The following is a 19189-nucleotide window of genomic DNA, read 5'->3' as shown; positions in this document are numbered from 1 at the left end:
AGCCAGCAAAGATGGGTAGTTTTCAATCGTCAAAATATTTGATGAACTAGGGCTTCACTGGTGGTGCAGTGGTTGAGAGCGCCTGCCGATGCAGGGGACGCGGGTTCGTGCCCCGGTCCGGGAAGATCCCACATGCCGCGGAGCGGCTGGGCCCGTGAGCCATGGCCGCTGAGCCTGCGCGTCCGGAGCCTGTGCTCCGCAACGGGAGAGGCCACGGCAGTGCGAGGCCCGCGTACCGCAAAAAAAAAAAAAATTGATGAACTAAAATGCTTTGTTTCCAATGATATAACAGATTTTATGGTAGGAACTATCTCTTTTAGGGTCTCCAAGGCGTTCCGGGCCTTCCAGGTGCTCCTGGCCCGACTGGACCCCCTGTAAGTATTTGCTAAAATGGTTTCACTCAGAGTCCATATCTGCTGGTATGACGCAAAGTGAACTAACATTCTTTATTGATTTTTGTTCTCTGTTCCTCTGTGTGGAGCATGCAGCTATTGCTGGGGAAAGTGGCATCCAACATCTCAGGTTTTTGTTAGTGTTCCTTAAGGCTGCTTGGGGTTGTGGAGACTTGTCATGAAAATTCTACCAGACCAGAAAGCAGACTGTGATGAAGCAAGTCTATTTGAACAGACGTTGGATGTAGAGGAGCGTTATCTTTTTTAGCTATAATTTTTCTGGCATCAACCTTAGGGACAGATATTCAGATGGTTACACCCTTACATTTTTAAGCACCATAAACTAAGAATTTATTCTCTAGACAGAAAAAAAAAAAAAACGGGTCAAGGACTATCAGATTCAATTTACTTTTATTCCTGTTTCTGACTTAAAATACGCTCTACTTTGGTCGGCACTTTTTTCCGCTGTCTCTCTCAAGCGCAGCATCAGGGCCTTTTTGTCTTCAGTTACCCTGTTTGCTTAAAGCAATCTTTTTTCCTTTCCCACCTGCTAAACTCAGTCTATCATGAGAGCAGAGCTCAAATCTAGGTTTGCCAGTTAAAATACAGGACATGAGGCTCAATTTGAATTTCATGTAAATAAATACTTTCATAGCATGTTTGTCCCAAATATTGTATTGTTATTTGCTAAATTTAGCAACCCTCCTGAAGCCTCAACTTTTCCAACTCTTTCCTTCTTAGAGTGTCTAGGCAAAGGGTAGGTAGGAATGTAATCGTGTTCTTTCATGTTTTGAATCATGGGTTTGCCATAATGAAAATGTTACCTTTTATGCTTTCACCACAGTTATATAGAACAAACCTGGCTCTAAATTGTACACTAAAATTAAAAGTTAAGAGAAAGAGTTGTGAAAGGAGCCATGGAAATGATAGCTAACTCTATGCTCAAAGAAGATTTTAAACTAAATTTTATTTTCCATTGGTAAGATGCAGATCGCATAACTCACCTTGTTAATTCTGCTCTGTGAAGTATTTAAAATGGTGATCACCACCAAAATTGTAGCTCATTTAGGAAGGCGTAATGCTGTGTAAATTGCCATTTAAACAGCAAGGCTAAATTCTTAAATGTATTAAGAGGTTCCAGTTAAGGCCATTAAATGTGGTTGGCCAAGGTGAAAAAGTGACCACAAATACAAATTTTATCCTTCCAAGGGCTTATTAGCAGGATACAGCTGCTGTATCAGCCTGAAGAAATATAAGCCTATAGGACTGATTTTAATTAGGATCAAATGACCTTCAAAGTGTATCAGTTTGAGCAACCAACTTCCAATACCCTTGGCCGTTTGGGTGTTGTTTCTGTGACAAACTTAGTTTTGTGTTTTACAGGGCTTGTTGGGAAGAACGGGACATCCTGGCCCCTCGGGAACAAAGGGTAACAAGGTACGGAGGGAAAGCCTCACTTACTGTCCAGATTGGGGCTTGGGGTAGGGGCAAGGTGAGCCTACTTACAGAGGAATCCATAAAATCAAGCAAAGCCTCAAAGTACTATAGGAGTGATGTCAGGGAAGTGGGCTTGGAAAGACATAGGTCCCAAAATTGGTCTGAAGACAAGAGATATGTTCCCAGGGAAGAGGATGAATAGCACCTAGGTGCCACCCAGCAAACGTCCAAGCTGGACTCAGGGTCCTGGGCACCCACCGTGGGGAAGGATGGGGTGAGGGTCGCCTCCCGATGAGGTGCAGGAAGGTAGTTTGTATCTGGAAGTCCAGCCGCAGGTGCCAAGGCTCCCGACAGGAGTCTCGGTCTCAGAATCAACCAGGATCCCAGTAAATGACGTGCTTGCTGAGAAAATCTGCCAAGTTCTGTCCTTAGAGGGTCTTAGGAGAGATCCGCGAAAGAACCAGCACAACTTGCTTCCTGGGGAGTCCGGTTGACAGGGCAGATAGGTTGCTGTGGTCATCAGGGAGAACCAGCAAAAGAGGTCTCAGCAGGAAGATCATAGTTACCCCATTTAGGATCTGAAGTGTCACCCACAGTGTGATAGAGCCAGCACATGAGTCACACGGACTAACTCTTTGGATGAGAGAAGTTTAAGAATCCGGAGGCCATGTGAGCCACTCAAGTGGCTTCTACCCCAAAATGACCACAGTGGGGCATAATGGCATCAAGGAGCAAAGGAATCCCCCCAAACTGAAAGGCAGCAACGTGCTTATTCTGGACAGTCTCAGCACAGTTTCCCTGATAGCATCCCAGGGAGCTTGCCCACCTCCACCAGCCTTTTTGATTTGTTCTCGACGGAAATTATTCAGTCAGAGATTTGCCTTTTGAAGTTAATGGGAATTCCACACTGAGATGAGCTTTGGGGCACAATCGAGCATGAAAATATGACTGTTAATTGTGCTGGAAAAAAAAAAGTCCTTTCAATAGGCACGTATTTTCCTTGTTTGTCGTCTTCATGAGAATCATGACATGATTCTCTGAAGGACGCTGCCAGCAGAGCCCCATGCGTCTTAGAGAGAGAGCCACCAGCAGAGCAGTTGGGGAAAACATACAGTATACTCATGGTCACTTCTCAGACAGATACATTGCAAGAAAAACTTAACAGTTGGTTTTTATTGATAAAGATACAATCAAAAGGTTTCTAGGATTCTTTGGTTACTGAAAAAATGGGGAGATTGGAATGAAATCCTTCATCAAATTTATGAAAATAGACTAAAATCCCTCAAAATTCTTGGGCATTTTAAAGTAGGAATTTTACTCTCTCTGGATTCTTTTTTAATGAACCATTTCTTGCCATCGCCCCTGATATTGAGGGACTCAAAAGATTTTATGAGGCTGTCATACCTCTGTTTATCATGGACCGATAAGCATCCTATGTTTTAGCAAAATATAGATGAAATCCCATTTTTCAAGTTTCAACTTGAATGCGTTTCTCACACATTTCATTTTCAGTCTGCTTTGCCTGGAGGCAGAATGTCTGAGGCTGTTCACATTGTAAAGAACATTTCCCTTATACAGCGTTGTACCACGGTCACTTCTGCTCAGTGGGACATGCCTGATACTCACTTAGGATGTGAAAGAAGGTTTTCCTCCTGCAGACACACACAGGTTTCTACTTTAGTCAGAGCATGTGGATGCCCTCTCTGGTTCCCAAAAGATGAAGGTGGTGGAGGTGAGGCTAGAAGCGAGGGTCTGGCCCAAAGAGCCGTGTCCCTGAGCTGCCCCAGCCTTCAGGAAGTGTGCTCTGCACCCCCATGTGGGGAGAGTTCCCCCAGCTGCACTCGAAGTCCAGGACCTGGTCACCTGCTTGTCTGGCTCCATCTAAAAATAAGCTTCATTCCTGGTGCTCACACCGTGAGGATCCGAATGCCTGTGGGAAAAGGCATTTACCTTTCCCGTGGTCTAGTAATGTTAATTCTCCAGGTGAAGGGAAAAGCCCCGCTGAATAAGACTTTGCAAGGGTGAACAAAATGACAAGTCATATTGACTTCAGAATGTGGCTCTCGGAGCAAGCGCAGGCGGGTCCATAAACCTGGAGTAGAAATGTCTAAGCCGTTGATGTTGGTCTGTGTACCCCATTGCAGGGCAGCGAGGGACCCCCTGGGAGACCCGGACCACCTGGACCACCTGTGAGTTGTTTCAGGTTTAAAACATAAATTCATGCATCTCCTTCAGACTTCTATAAACAACAAGGTCCTATTGTATAGCACAGGGAATTATATTCCATATCCTGTAATAAACCATAATGGAAAAGAAAAAAAAGGATTTTACTTTTTTTGTTTGTTTTTTTGTTGTTTTTTTAAATAGACTTTATGTTTTTTTTTTGATGATTTTTTATGTTTGAAGGAAAATTTCACAGAAAATGCAAAGAGTTCCCATGTGGTCCTGCCACACACACGCAGTTTCCCTTATCATTAATATCTTAACATTAGTGTGGAATTGTACTCTTTGAAAGTATAAACTTTATGGTATGTGAATTTTATCTCGGCTTAAAAACCAAACACATATGTATAAAGTTCCTTCTACCCCTGATATAATGATTTTTCAGTGGCATGTATAACAAAATTATTATTATGAAGTATATGTCGAGAAATATTATTTGTCACATTAACTATCCAGGTAATATAAGTTCTCTCTTAGAGTAGAATTTTTTACAGTCGAGGAACTGATATTGATACATTAGTATTAACTAAACTCTATAGTTGACCTTGGGGTTTACTTTTTCGGTTGTATGGTCCATTAGTTTTGATAAGTGCATAGTCTCCTGTATCCACCATTACAGTACCACACAGAACAGTTTCACTGCCCTGAAAACGTCCTGTGCTACACTTCTTCATCGCTCACCTCCCTGTCCCTCAAGCTGCTAGAAACTGTTGGTCTCTTTACTATCTCTATACTTCTGCCTTTTTCAGAATGTCCTGTAGTTGAAATCAAAAAAAAGCTTTTATGACTCAGAGGTCAGACTACACTTAGATATTCTCAAGGATAAAAGTCATCTGAGTTTTATGTATAAATGTGAATGACAGCCAGGGTGGCTTAGGGGAGCCCTGATTCCCTCATTAGCTCAGCCCTGAGGCACACTGCTCGGATTTGCAGACTGTGGGCCTCCCTGCTGTGGACTCAGTTCTGGTGGGTGTGCACCCCTACTCTCCACTTCCTGCCTGGGGGACCCTGGGAAAGTCATTTAACCTCAATGAACCTCATTCACAGAAAAGACGGGCTGTAAAAAGATATCCCTTCTGGCAGTGTGAGTTGGTAGAAAAATTGTGTTGTGCTGTGTGTGTTCATTACCATCTATGATGCCCGAGATGCAAGGAAATTCTATTTCTATGGCGCCTAGTGAATGAAACGTACAAGGGCCACCGCTACTTTCGTGCTAGGGAATGAGACAGACGCGCACATTGTCGGGAGGCTGGGGAGGACAGGGGCCTCTCTCTGGAGCAAGTCTGCCCTCAAGTGGGGTCTCGCTCAAACAGCATCACAGCGTCCGTCCGGCCAAGCGTTTTTTCCCACCTGCCTCAAAGGGAGAGGTGAAGAAGCCAGACTCCCCCAGAAGGGGCAGAATTCATCCATGTGCACTTCCTACATGCAAGGGAGACATCCAGGAAAACTGAGTAACGCCCCGAAATGGCCCAAGTCCTCACCTTAAGTACCATCCTCATCTAAAAACAAGAGAAAGGAAGGGTATGGCTGCTGTGCAGTTTCACGTCTCAGCTTTCTCCACTGGTAAGAGTTTCTTGAGATGCTGGAGACAACAAAGATACATCGCTAGTCTGCATGCAATCGCACGTTTGCGCACATCAGTGAATACACTGGCACTCGGTTTCCCTAAACGTGCTCTTCATTTTTGTTTTACTTACCTTCTCCCTTGACAAGGAAGCAGAGCGGGCAGCATTTGAGGCTCAAACGTTAAAATACCCTCCCTCCCCAGTGGACAGAACAGCAAAATACAACATGAGCTCCCAAAAGGGACCTCTGTTTTACGATGGACTTAAGAAATCTCCCTTGCCCCCCAGCCCGATTCTCCAAAACTATTTATTCTTCAAAACAAATTAAATGTTGTCTTTTCTGTGAAGCACCCCCCTGCGGCCCTGGAAATCTCAGACAAAAGTATCCTTCCCCCTCCAGGACTAAATACAGTAGACATTCAGCAGTTGTCACATGAACGAGTGAAATACTGAAGGAATAAACGAACAGAGCATTTTTCCTTCCTTCACAAGTGTTTGGAAGATGCATGCAAAGCATGCGCCCTGAGCACCACTGACCACCGTGGTCCCAAAACGGCAATGATGGCTCTTTAGTTTTGCAGCTGAAGCGTGGAAATCACAATAAAGGAAAACGCAGGTTATGATTCTATGGGAATTTTTAAAAAGAAGGCTAGGAGATCCTAACTAAAATTTTCATATGCAAATTTTTCCTGAATGCCAAAATGTACGATTTTGAAAGCCTCTCACATTAGTTCTCTTTAAGTGTTAGTGGCTCTGGGACTTTGCATTCACAGGTCAATTTATTAGGAAGTTCCTCTTCCCTATTGTTCTAAAGAATATGTTTTTGTAGAAACATCCATGCAGGGTTGTGAGTAACAACATCTCCCCCATTTCCCTTAATTTTCTATTTAGTATGAAGAGAGTGTGGAAAAAAATTACCTTTCAGCAGCCAAATTGTTCCCTGTTCACATCTTCATCAGCACTCCTGTGTTATGGCCTGCAGGTCAGCAGGCTGTAAACAGTTAGCATAAATTGGCAATTCAGAAACTGAATTTTAATGAGCAAATAATATTTTCCTCTGAATGCATTAGTGTCTCATCTGTCAAGCCGGCACATTCATCACAGCCCCACCCAAAGTGTGTGCGCGTGCTCCAGGTGAAGCCCACATGCCTTCTGGTTTTTTCTTCTACGTTTGCTTTAGAAGAACCAAAAATGGGAACGTTATTATTTTTACCGATAACATGAAACTCAGTTTCTAAAATAGGTAGGAAAAATATCATTTGGTGAAACAACAAAAGGTAGAGATGCTCACTATTAACTTCAAAGGATAACTCCATGTTTCATTTCTTTCCTAAGGGTGTACCATTCAATGAAGGAAATGGAATGAGCAGTTTATATAAAATCCAGGTATTTACTTTTCTAATTATGTAAAATCACTTTCCGGCTATGGGTTACTACAAATTCTTCTCACCTTTGTCTTTTTCTTTTGAAGGGAGGTGTGAACGCTCCCAGTTTTCCAGGGCCACCTGGCCCCCCTGTGAGTACAGTTGTTTATCACCAAGCATATTTTAGCTGAGCAGCCTCACACACACACACACACACACACACACACACACACACACACAAAGACCTCCGAAGTTCACTGAAAAGTATGTGTTACAAATATAAAGAAAATTTTCTGCAGGAGGAAATAAATGAAACCAATTATAATAACATTGGGGAAACGTACACAGTCAAAATAAAGGAAAACAGCATTCTGTGTAGTCGTGTCACTTTTTGGAAACCTGAGACCTAAATCAATGTCCAAGCAATCACCATCATGGGAGTTCCATCAAGTTATATTTCCTCATCTTATTATGCTTCACATCCAAACCATAGCAAAACAAAACTTGCAGATATTTTTATGTGTATTAAAGCCAATTGGATAAAAATTCTTCGTAGTTTGTAAGTCTGCTTCGGTCGTTATTTTCAAGATGACTTCTCATATTTTTCTTATAGGGCCCCAAAGGTGATCCTGGCCCAGTGGTATGTATATTCCCATGTTTTGTGTCATTTAGAAAATAAATCTTTATTCGAGTTTGAAAGAAGACCTTCAGGAGAGATGCCTGCCTTCTGAGATGTCCCTTGGTTACATGGAGGAAGCGGGCAACCTCCTCGTGTCAGGATGCCTCAGTCCTGATGTGTCCCTGCCCTTGACGCTCTTCCATCAGGGTGATTTTGAAAATCACCCTGGGCTGGAGGAAGACGCATATAAAGCTCCCGAGAAATAGGACACTTTCTTCCAATAGGACTATTTTGATGATTGGTTCCACGTCCAGTAGATCGTGGGAGAAAACTATTTATTGGAAAGAAATTCCTTAATAGGTCTGTCATCTCCCCCACCGACGCTACAACAAGACAGGGACGGTTTATTTGCTTTGACTGTCTTAGGCAGTTGTTCTGGAGGCGACGTGGTGCGCTGTCGTAACCCTGCTTATTAGGAGCGATGTTTCAGGAGGCTTTGCCCCTCGGCCTGGGAAGAGGTCCTGCGCTCCCGCCTTCCGAAGGATGATGACTGTTAAGCACCTTTCTCAGCCACGGAGCGGCCCTGTAAAAGTTCTGCCAGATGCAATTCGATTCCCTTTATTCCTTGGCAGGTTTTCCTGTCATGTCCTTTTCAGGCATGTGTCCTGTCCTTCATATTTCATTTCTATGTCCTTTAACCTTTGGGTATATACTTGAAACTCAGATGTATCTGAAACTGAAATAAACTTTCAAACCACTTGCCATTGCCGTGGGAGGAAATCGCAGGCCCTTTCATTACAGTGGAGTTTGGTAAAACTAGATAATAAATTTTAAAGAAGTGAAAGAAGAGCCATAAAAAGCAATCTTTTTACATCTAAATAGATTTTCAAAGGAGACGCATGAAAGAGCTTATTTTTTTTATTGGGCAATATATATTAAAAACCAATTTGTTTTCCCCTATGAAATGCCCAGTTTGTAGCACTTTCCGAACCCCAAATATGTCATTTAGAAGTTTCCATTGTTTCATTACTCATGCTGTGCTTTCTTTATCTGTAACGTTTTTTAATGCTTTCACCTCCCCCCGCATATCCTTCATTCCAATCTGAATCTTCTTTCATCTTACTGATAAAAATTTCCTCCTGGTCTTTCCTTCTCATACTCACACACACAGGCATCCCCTCTGAATCATTCAGGGACACGTAGGCTTCTCGCTGACTTTTCTGGAACACCCAAGTTTTTAAATTAGTAACTGTAGATTAAGGTGAGAAACCTTTTTAAAAAGTATTATAATAAAGGATAAATTATGATTCACTTGGATTCGAAAGCGCGTGGCAACAAAAATGTAGACAGCATTGAGTAGAATTTGAAGAGATTAGGCTTCAAAATTTTTTAGCTGCAACAAAGAATAAAGAATAAAAACTAAGTGGACGACGTTCCTTGCTTTTAGAGATGTGAATTAAGTGGGTGAAGCACAAAAACAGAAATGTGGAATCACTAAATTAACTACTGAGTAAACCTTCAGGTTTATCTTAGATAAAACTTTAGATTATCCCTTTGGGCTCCATGTCACCACCACCGGACAACTCATTTCCAACCAGTTGCCCCGAATAGAGAAATACTACCTCATAACATAGAGAGAGATAAGCCAGGAATGGTGGAGTCACAGGTCACAAAGCAGAAAATGGAAAAGTCCCATCGGGGTAGGTGTGGGGAGATATAGTCTTCCAGCATCCTTCAAATCCCAGGACACCAGATCTGTACCACTGTTTCTAATCTTCTCAGTGAACCTTTACAGATAAAAATTACCCTTAATTGAATGTATTACCTTCTGAGGCACTCCATTTCATTCCCTTGGTATTCAATTTATAATTGGCTTTCAATTAAATATTTATTATTAGCTACTTTCAGACAAATATTGATTGATCGGCTGAGCACTGTCCAACCAATTCCTCTGTCCTAAGGATAGTTGAGAATATAAACAAAGGAAATCAAAGAGCTTATTTCCTTTGTCTATAACCCAGAGCCTCCATTACAGAGCTTCCTGCAGAATAGAATCTGAACATCTTTTTTTCCTGATTGACAGGTTACATATTGGTAGTTGTTTAAAAAGCCTTTTGAAGCAAAGAAAGGATCAAATGATATGCTTCCTCATTAAGCATCCCGTGATAAGGACAATATCATAAATCATAATGGCAGTTAAGTGTTGGTAATATTTTTGAAGCAGCTTAGAATTAGGCGTGCAAAAATACATTTACAGAGAATGACCTTGGGAAGCTACCTTTTCTATGTGATTATGTTGAAAACATCCAGTGTCTTAAGAAAATATTTGCAGTTAACATTAATTCGTTAACAAGGAGGTATCAAACAACTACCCAGTTTATCTCTCTTAATTTAAAACCCCTGTTGTTTATTGTTCAAAGGTGGCAGCTTCCTTCACCCTGACCTTTCTAAATGGGTTCCTTGAGGGCCTAGAGGTTCCAGTCATCTGGGACCAGACACCAGCATATGTAACAGAATTTTTTTTTAGCAGAAATGTTTACCTGTCTCCTGTCAGTGAGCCATCATAAATAACTGCTCCTGGGCTGTCCTCTGAAGCATCCACAATTCACATCCAGCTCCAGGAAATATTGAGGGATTATAAACTTTGAGAGCTCCATCTTCATCCACTCTTAAAGACTTCAGTCTTGTTTTCTGATCATCTAGAAGGCTTAGGTACCTTATAAATTGGCAACGTTTATTAAAGCCCAGTCTTTCCTTCTAATTCTTATTGAAATTGGAGTTATCACTGACTAGAGGGATTCGTTCAGAGCAGATTCTTCATCAGGATAAAAACGATTCATTAGAAAAGATACTCATACTTCTCCAGGGAATAGCTTTATTTTCAAACTGTTCCCAAATAGCAAATGCAAGAATACAGTTGCTTGAAAATAGAGCGTACTATTTACTTGCTAACTTACCAATTGATGTTTGAGGGAGTATTTTTTAGGCAAAAAATATCTTTGCTTTTGAAATCAATGCTTAAAAAACCTTTTGACCATTGCTTCTGTGTTCTTATGTTCATATTTAACAGGGAGAACCTGGTGTGATGGGGCTGCCAGGATTAGAAGGATTTCCTGGTATAAAGGTGAGTGCAGGGTTAGACGTGTGATCACTGATTCAACATTCAGAAATGTTTATGGGGCACCTACTGCTGGACCAGGAACTGTTTTAGGTTTGGGGATGTATAAGGGAACAAAAGAGACAAAAATTATGTTCTAAGAAGGGGATACAGAAACTAAAAGAATAAACACAAATAACGAAATAATATTGTTGGTAAGTGCTATGGAAAGAAAAAGTAGAGGCAGGTTGAGGGCATCAGGAGTGCGGAAGGGAAGGGTATCATTTTAAATCGGGTGGTCTGAGAACGCAAGAACAGAGCAAAGACTTGGAAGAGGTAGGGGGCAGTTAGCCAAGCCCCCTCAAGCCAGAATGAAGAACGTTCCAGGCAAGGTGAGTAAGTTCTAGAGACATAGTGTATAGCAAGGTGACACTAGGTAACCGTGCTAAACTGTACGCTTGAAATCTGCTAAGCGTTTTCACCACACGCACACGCACACACACACACACAGTGACCTGTGTGAGGTGATAGGGATGTGAATTACTTTGATTGCGGTGATCATTTCACAATGTATACGTATATCAAATCATCATGCTGTACACCTTAAATATATACAACTAAAAAAATTTTTTTAAAAGAAGAAAAACCAGCAGGTCTAAATGCCCTGAGGCAGAGCATTCCTGGTACATCCAAGGAGACCCCGGGAGTGAGCGAGGGGATATGGTAGGAGATGAGGTCAGAGAGGTGGGGTGGCAGTTAGGAGCAGCCCCGCCATGTTGAGGTCAATGCTACTCACTGGCCAGTGCAGTACCAGTGCCAGTCTGCAGACTTGTTATGGACTCTGGGGCAAGGTGAGCACAGAGATGGAGAGAAAGCATTTAAGCAACTTGTCTGGCAGCTTGACTTTTGACGTTGCCATGATATCCAAACATGTGACCAGTAGACTCACCTTGGATCATGATGCATTAGAAAATAAATAAGTAAATAAACTGCTCCTTTGCCACAGGTAGTTTGAGAAGCGCTAATTAATAAAGAGGCTTACCAGCCATTGTAAGGACTTTATCCTTCACTCTGAGGGAATACGGAGCCAGCGGTGGTTTCTGAGTAGTAGAGTGATGGGGCCCACAGCTGGAGAGTGAGGATGGGGCAGGGAAGACACTGTTCCTGTAGACGGGGGGAGTGGTGTCGGCTCAGATAAGAGCAGAAACGGTGGCGGTCCTGAGGAGCAGATAGGTTATGGACGTGCTGTGAAGGCAGAGCAACAGGATTGATGGGATGTGGGTCTGAGAGAAGAGTCAAGGACGGCTCCATGGTGTTGACCTGAGCAACTGGCATGGCAGGGCGTCATCAACAGAAATGAGGAAAGTTACAGATAGACAGTGATCCAGAGTATGATTTTGGACATGGGACTGAGTTTGGAAGTATCTATTAGACAGCAAACTGAGGGTATTGAGTAGGCAGTACAATATAAAAGTATGGAGTTTAAAAAAGAGTCTAAGGGAATTCCCTGGCAGTCCAGTGGTTAAGAATCCACACTTCCACTGCAGAGGGCATGGTTTCGATCCCTGGTAGGGGAACTAAAATCCCACATGCTGCGTGGTGCAGCCAAAAATTAAATAATAATAGTAATAATAATAAAGAGTCTAAGATACGGATTGCTTGTCTAAGCATATAGATGCTGTCTAAAAGTCAGAAGGCTGGATAAGATCACCAAGAGAATGACAGTAGATTCTTTTAAAAGAGAAGAGGATCGGTCAACTATACTCCAATAAAAATTCATTTAAAAGACAAAAAGTTAAAAACAAAAAGTGTTGTTTATTCACTCAAAAAAATGGAAGAGGGTCAAGGACTGAGCCCCGAGGCCCTCCAACATTAAGATCAGGAAGAAAAAGGGGAATGAGTAAGGGAGACTGAGGAGGAGTGACCAGGGAAATAGGAGGAAATCAAGGAAAAGATCACGTAGCAAGAAGAGAGAGTGAAAATCTGTCTCAATCCTACAGATAGGTCAAGTAGGATGGGGTCAAGTAGGATGGCAGAGTACTGACATTGGATTCAGCAATATAGAGGTCACGTATCACCAGAGGAGTGATTACTGTTTCACTGTGTTGGTAGGACCAATTGCTGGACTTGAATGGGTTTAAGAGAGAATGACAAAACAAGATTTAGAGACAGCAAATACAGTTTAAACAGTGCTTAAGGAGTTTTGCTGCAAAGGAAAGTAAAGAAATGGGCCAGCAGCTGCTGGAGAAGATAGGGCAAGGTTTGCCAAAACGAACTTTAAGACCACAGAAGTAGCAGACTGTTACTGTGCTGAAGAAAGGGGAGGGGGGTGACGAGATAGGAGGAGAGGCGAGAATTGCTGGAATGACATCCTTAGATAGCTAAGAGGAAAGGGGACCTAGAGCATAAATGCAGGGTTTGGCCTCAGAGAGAAGCATGGATAGTTCATCTATGGTAACCGTTGGGAAATCAGAGAACGGGGGCACAGATGCTGGTATGTGGGCACATGAATTGGTTGGAGTCTATAGAGGTTCTTTTCTGATTGCTTCAGTTTTCTCAGAGATGGAGGAGTCCAGGTCATCATCTGAGAGTGTGGTAGGGAGAAGAGGTTGGAGATTTAAGGAGAAGGTCTTCTCAGAGAGAGGGAAAATCCAGGGACCAGAGAGTGTGATGGCTGAGCAGAACCCCCTAGAGCAGCGGTCCCCAACCCCAGGGCCTCGGTTGGTCCGTGGCCTGTTAGGAACCGGGCCGCACAGCAGGAGGGGAGCGGCGGGCGAGCGAGTGAAGCTGCGTCTGTATTTACAGCCGCTCCCCATGGCTCGTAGTACCGCCCGAGCTCCGCCTCCCGTCAGCATTATGGTGAGCTGTGTAATTATTTCACTATATATTACAATGTAATAATAATAGAAATAAAGTGCACAATAAATGTAATGTGCTCAAATCATCCCGAAACCATCTCCCCTCCCCCACCCCAGTCTGTGGAAAAATTGTCTTCCACAAAACCGGTCCCTGGTGACAAAAGGTTGGGGACCGCTACCCTAGAGGTTCATGGTCATGAACTGAAGTGAGATTATGTACCATGTACATACGCTCAGGCAAAGGCACAGAACAGGAGGGGAGCTGGCTTTAAACGAGCCTCCGGTTTTGACAAGTGAGTGCAAGAAGCAAGAATGGGCCAGGAAGCCAACAGTATACACAAGGGAGTGATTATAACAAGCGACTGTGGAATTTAAACTAGATAAATAAGGAGGAGAGGCCATCTAGGCAATGAAGGATAATGAAAAATTTGTATCATGGATGGATTAGAGATCTTGGTGACATCAAAAGTTTTGGGTGTTCAAAGTACTCAAGGGAGTGATTTAGAATGATGGAAGATGGTGGTCCAAGGTTGGAATGCATGCAGTGGAGGTTATGGAGGGATATAGTTATTGTTTTTGACAAGGTCTCAGGTATAGCTATGGAAATAAGAGGCCACACCATTAGGGGAGAGTGGTTCAAAGAACTGTGAGACCCGATTGTTGGAAGGAACATCTTACCAGAGAGGAGCCCTCTTAACATTCACCTTTATCAGATATGCAAATGTTTCCATTGAATGAAAAGCACCAGTATATTCATTTCCAGGGTAAAAATCCTGTAATTAAAAAAGGGCAGAGTGGAACTGACAAGGATTCCCTGTTTACATCCTTCACCCATTTTTCTACTAGTTCTTTTTTTTTTTTTTTTGACTGTAGCTATGCTTTATATATTAAAGATACTACTTCTATCTTATATGGTGGAGACTTTATCCTGGTTGGTCCTTGCCTCTCATTTTTATGTTTAATCTTATTCTATATGTAAATATAACTTTTATGTGGTCAAATGTAAAACTGTTTTCCTTTATGATTTCTTATTTTGCTTTTATGCACTAAATGACTTTCGTTCTCATTCTCAAGCAAAATCAGATAATGTGACTTGATTTTCTTCTAGTTCTTATTAATTCATTTTATTTTTATATAATCTATATGGAATTTATATGGAGTATAATGCAAAGAAGGGAATCAGATTTTTTCAAAGAAATTATTCAGTTATTAGCACTATTTGTTGAATAATACAGCCCTTTCATTACTAAAATTCTATTATAAATGTTGGTTTGTTTCTGAGGTTTCTGTTATATTGCACTGATATACTGCTTAATCTTGGGCCAGTATTCCATCATTGCAATTATTATAGCTTTATTGTATGTTGAAATACGATATTGCTAACCTCTTTATTATTCTTCTTTTATTTTTTCTCTTATCCTCGACTATATTTATTATCCCAAGCGAACTTTAATATCATTTGATCAAGCCGCAATTTGTAAAAATTGCATTAATTTATAAATTAGTTTGGGTGGTAATGACACCTTTATAGCACTGTCATGCCCTCCAAGAACAAAACATCTCTCTCCATTTAATCAAGTCTTCTTTTATGTCCCTTAGGGAACTTTGGAAGTTTTTTAATGTAGATTCTGCTCAACAAAAAATGACCATTTTATTACCCCATATATAATCAGAGGTATTTTTAGCCTTGTCCGGCTTTATCTAAAATACCACATTGCCTTTGGAAAAAGGGTTGAGTCAGTCCACTGTTCAGAGCAATTCCAGGGCTCTTCTTATTGGCCTAAAGAGGAGAAGCTACAACATCCCCAGTTCTAAACACATTTATTCTAACCTACATCCAATGAGACAAGTACAGCGAAAGCTTTTTAGAAGACATTCAGTGTGCTTAGCTTTTAAGTATTAGTGATGAATTACTTTTGAATATGTGGAATAAAACTGTTGACTGATTTTACCTGTAATATGGATGGGGTTCTGTTTAAAAGAATAGGTCACAGAAATGATACCATGAATGCTCGTTTTCATTAAGATTATTATTTGCTTTGGTTTTATGGGGGGAAAAAAAAAGAGAAAGAGAGAGAGAGAACTTTAGTAGGTTCCATTGGCTGCAGTTTTCATTTTGTTCTTTTCCCATCTGGGCTCTAGCTTCACCCAGCTGATACGGATAACATTTATAAGTTCCAAAGAGAAGCTTTACCAAATCCAAATTATTACTTGAGCATTAATTTCATCGGTGGAGATTTTATAGATATCATTATAAATAGTACATTTTTTCCAGGGAGATCGAGGCCCGGCAGGTCCCCCTGGAGTGGCGGGAATCTCGGTGAGTCCAGATTCTCTCATGTTGGTTTCACGGGCACCGACTGTCAGAAGGGCTGGGAGCACGCAGTGACTCCTTAAACCTCCGGTTTAAAAAGCAGAACTATCCGTCCCTCTCCCACCTCAAGAATGCTCCTTTCTTTATTTTCATCTTTTAAATTTTTTTCTTTGTTTTTTTCTCCCCAACTCACTTTCACATGGGAAGGGGAAGCCCAGTTACCCGTGTCAACGCATTAAGATAGCACAGCTCTGAGAAGCTTGTTGGGTTTCTCTATTCCTGTCACAGTTCAAGGTTTCTTGATCCTCAAAAGGCAAAGTCCTCAGGCATGTGCTTCAGGACCTTCTTATTAAGCTGCCATCTGCCTGAGTTTTCCCTCAGCCAGGTGTTATTAGTAGAGCTTTATGGCTGCTAATGTGTCCTCGTAAACTAGCCCTTCCAGCCTCTCAATCATTTTTGTTGCTCTCTGTGTCCAGTGTTTTAATGTGTCCAGTGTTTTAATCTCAATCAAGGTCTTTCCAGATGAATAGGAAGTGCTCCAGGAAAGGTTAAAATCATTCCTCTGAGCCCTGGGGATTATTCTGATCTTCATTCATGAGGCTCTAATTAAAACTTTGTGGTCAGGCTTGATGAATAAGAGCCCGCTTATCCTCACTAGCTGCCCCTGCAGGGTGGGCCAGGGTAGGAAAGTCAACGGAAACTGTGTTCTTCAGTCACAGGAACATGGGGAAGATAAGAAAGGGCCCTACCATCTCCACCCAGCACCATTCAGACCCTCCTACCACCACCCCGCAGCACCCATCCTTCAAAAGGAGGGTAGCCACTCTATTTAGTTGCTAAATCTAACAACAAAAAAATAAAAACCCATCCACACTCCATAGCAAAGCATCCTGTATGAAGGATAACATCCCCTTAATTAGCTGCTTTAGGGCTGCCCTGGTGGCGCAGTGGTTGAGAGTCCGCCTGCCGATGCAGGGGACGCGGGTTCGTGCCCCGGTCCGGGAAAATCCCACATGCCGCGGAGCGGCTGGGCCCGTGAGCCATGGCCGCTGAGCCTGCACTTCCGGAGCCCGTGCTCCGCAACGGGAGAGGCCACAGCAGTGAGAGGCCTGCGTACCACAAAAAAAAAAAAAAACAGTAACATGAAAATATTTTCTTTAGCAAGCACTGCAGAATTTGTGGTACACGAAAGCATTCTTCTTGACAACTGGCTCACACTATCCCCCTCCTCCCCGCCGTCCCCTGCTCACTACCACTCCTAGCAACATATTCGCAGCTGTTTGTGCAATTGCCCTGAGTCCCCTACAACCCGCCTCAGGGTGCCTTCACAGCCTGTGTTTGTTTCCACCTGGTATAATGAAGTGTAATGCCCCACAGTGCTCACTCAGGTGGGACTATAAATTCCTTTCAGCCATTACCCTAAACTGAGTCTACCTTCAAAGAAAAGATACTAGCAACCATTGAAAGTATTGAAAAAATCAGTGATAGGATCAAAAGACGATCCAAATGAAGAATTCCAAGGATACTTTGAAGGATGCAGCATGATTGAAATTAGAGGCTAGCCTGCCACTTGTTGGGATGTCCAAGATGTAATACATTTACCTAAAATGCAGCTTTCCTATCTCATCATTAAGAAGATTAACTGACAATGACAGAAATAGGGAAGGGTAAACATTTTGCACGCTGCAAATATACAACTGGGTAGTTAAAAGTGCACCTCTCTTTTTTATAACTGGACCTTACTGTGGCTCGGAAAAATGAATTAGTTCAAAGATTCTGGAAATAGTGACAGTTACACAACAGTGTGAATGTACTTGATGCCACTGAATTGTACACATAAAATGGCTAAAATGGTAGCTTTTGCGTTATGTATATTTTACCACAATAAAAGACTTTTAAGGTGATGGTTCTGGTTGAAGCAGGGATGTGTCTACCTGCTCAGCACATCACAGGCCTCTGCTGAGAGCCAAGCGGCCCGGTCCTGCTCTTCCTGGAACAGAGCAGTCTGTTTCCTCCTAGTGCACTCAGGCCCTCCAGGGCCTTCCCCAGGGCTCTTCTTCCCCTCCCTCCCAGGATGGCGTGTGGGCAGAGGGGGCAGCATGCCCTCCCCGGGGCCTCCGAGGTCCCTGCCAGCACTACCCAGCCTTTGGGATCTTTGTCTGGAGTTCCAGGCCCAAGCACCTGCACCCCTGAGTCCATGCCAAGACCCTTTGGGATACTGGCTTTCTCAGCCCTAACACATCCCCCAACTCAGGTCCGTTGGATTCCAGGCACTCCTGCTGCAGGCGGGCGGTGGGAGCCCGGATGCCATCTCGGGACCTTGTGTCTGCCTCGCCTCGGTACTCAGCTGTCGCTGACCTGCCAGGCGGTCTGCTCCCAGAGTTCCATACAGCAAGTGCGGAAAATGGCCTCCCTCTGCATTCCCTTGCAACCTACTGGGATTTCCATGGTCTCAGTCCCACACCTGCATCTCCAACCACAAGAGGTTCAAGGTGCAGGCGGCGGCTCTTTCTCAAAGGCAGGATCCTTAGGCCTGGCCTGGACGCTTGGGCTCGTGTCCACTGCCGTCTCTGCTGGTGCGTCTTCCTCTCTCACCCCTCCTGTGGTCTCTCTAACCCACGGTTTCTCCGTCCTCAGTCTTCCAGGCTGCGGTACGCTGGGTCACACCAACCTTGTCCTCTCCTTTCAACAAAACGGCCTTTCAAACCAACCACGCTTCTTTTCAGCCTATCTCACTATGAACTGAAAAAGCTTCTTGTGAAAATCAAAATCTAGGAAGGACTTCTTTGACCCACCGTGCCCTCCTTCCCCCTAAAGTAAAGACGATCTGCCCATCAAGAGGGATTTCCAGAAATGAGGATACACTGGCTTAATATTTTCAAAAGGTGTATCCTCCCTCCCATACCACACACCCCTATGTGCATTGAGGGACTGCCGTCCCGTCTGCCCAGTGCAGTGTGGTTTCCGGGACTCTGGCCGGTAGGGATGCCAGGTCGGTGTAGAGCCACACCTGCAGCACAGGTGGTGCACGCACAGGTGGGGGAGGGAAGCACGTGGCCTCATTCAGTAATCTGGCTCCTAACATTTCCCCCTTGGCTTCCTTTCCCAGGGGAAACCCGGGGCCCCAGGCCCTCCAGGAATTCCAGGAGAACCGGTCAGTTGCCCATTCCTTACTTAGCCGTTGTGCTTGTGTTGTACTGCATGCAGTTTCAAAGCTCTTCTTCGCAGCTAATGTTTGTCTGTGGCCATGTCTACAGGGTGAGAGAGGGCCTGTTGGAGACATAGGTTTCCCTGGACCAGAAGGACCCTCAGGAAAGCCC

At 43.3% G+C, this 19189-nt stretch overlaps 1 protein-coding gene across 1 annotated transcript in view; it reads left to right on the top strand.

Annotated features, from left to right (window-relative positions):
- Positions 1-19189, top strand: part of COL19A1 (collagen type XIX alpha 1 chain) — a 349797-nt gene that overhangs the window by 305854 nt on the left and 24754 nt on the right. Inside the window, exons 34-43 of the mRNA XM_027093224.1 lie at positions 321-374; positions 1776-1829; positions 3974-4018; positions 6953-7003; positions 7089-7133; positions 7595-7621; positions 10671-10724; positions 15831-15875; positions 18979-19023; positions 19127-19189. Of these exons, the coding sequence (XP_026949025.1) occupies positions 321-374; positions 1776-1829; positions 3974-4018; positions 6953-7003; positions 7089-7133; positions 7595-7621; positions 10671-10724; positions 15831-15875; positions 18979-19023; positions 19127-19189 (483 nt within the window). The remainder of the gene's footprint in view (positions 1-320; positions 375-1775; positions 1830-3973; positions 4019-6952; positions 7004-7088; positions 7134-7594; positions 7622-10670; positions 10725-15830; positions 15876-18978; positions 19024-19126) is intronic.

This window comes from Aethalodelphis obliquidens, unplaced genomic scaffold (assembly GCF_003676395.1).
Source record: "Aethalodelphis obliquidens isolate GAN/ISIS:26980383/991018 unplaced genomic scaffold, ASM367639v1 scaffold3, whole genome shotgun sequence".
In the NCBI taxonomy this organism is placed as follows: domain Eukaryota; kingdom Metazoa; phylum Chordata; class Mammalia; order Artiodactyla; family Delphinidae; genus Aethalodelphis; species Aethalodelphis obliquidens.
The sequence above is the reverse complement of the archived record's forward strand: the minus strand, read 5'-3'. Positions and strand labels throughout refer to the sequence as shown.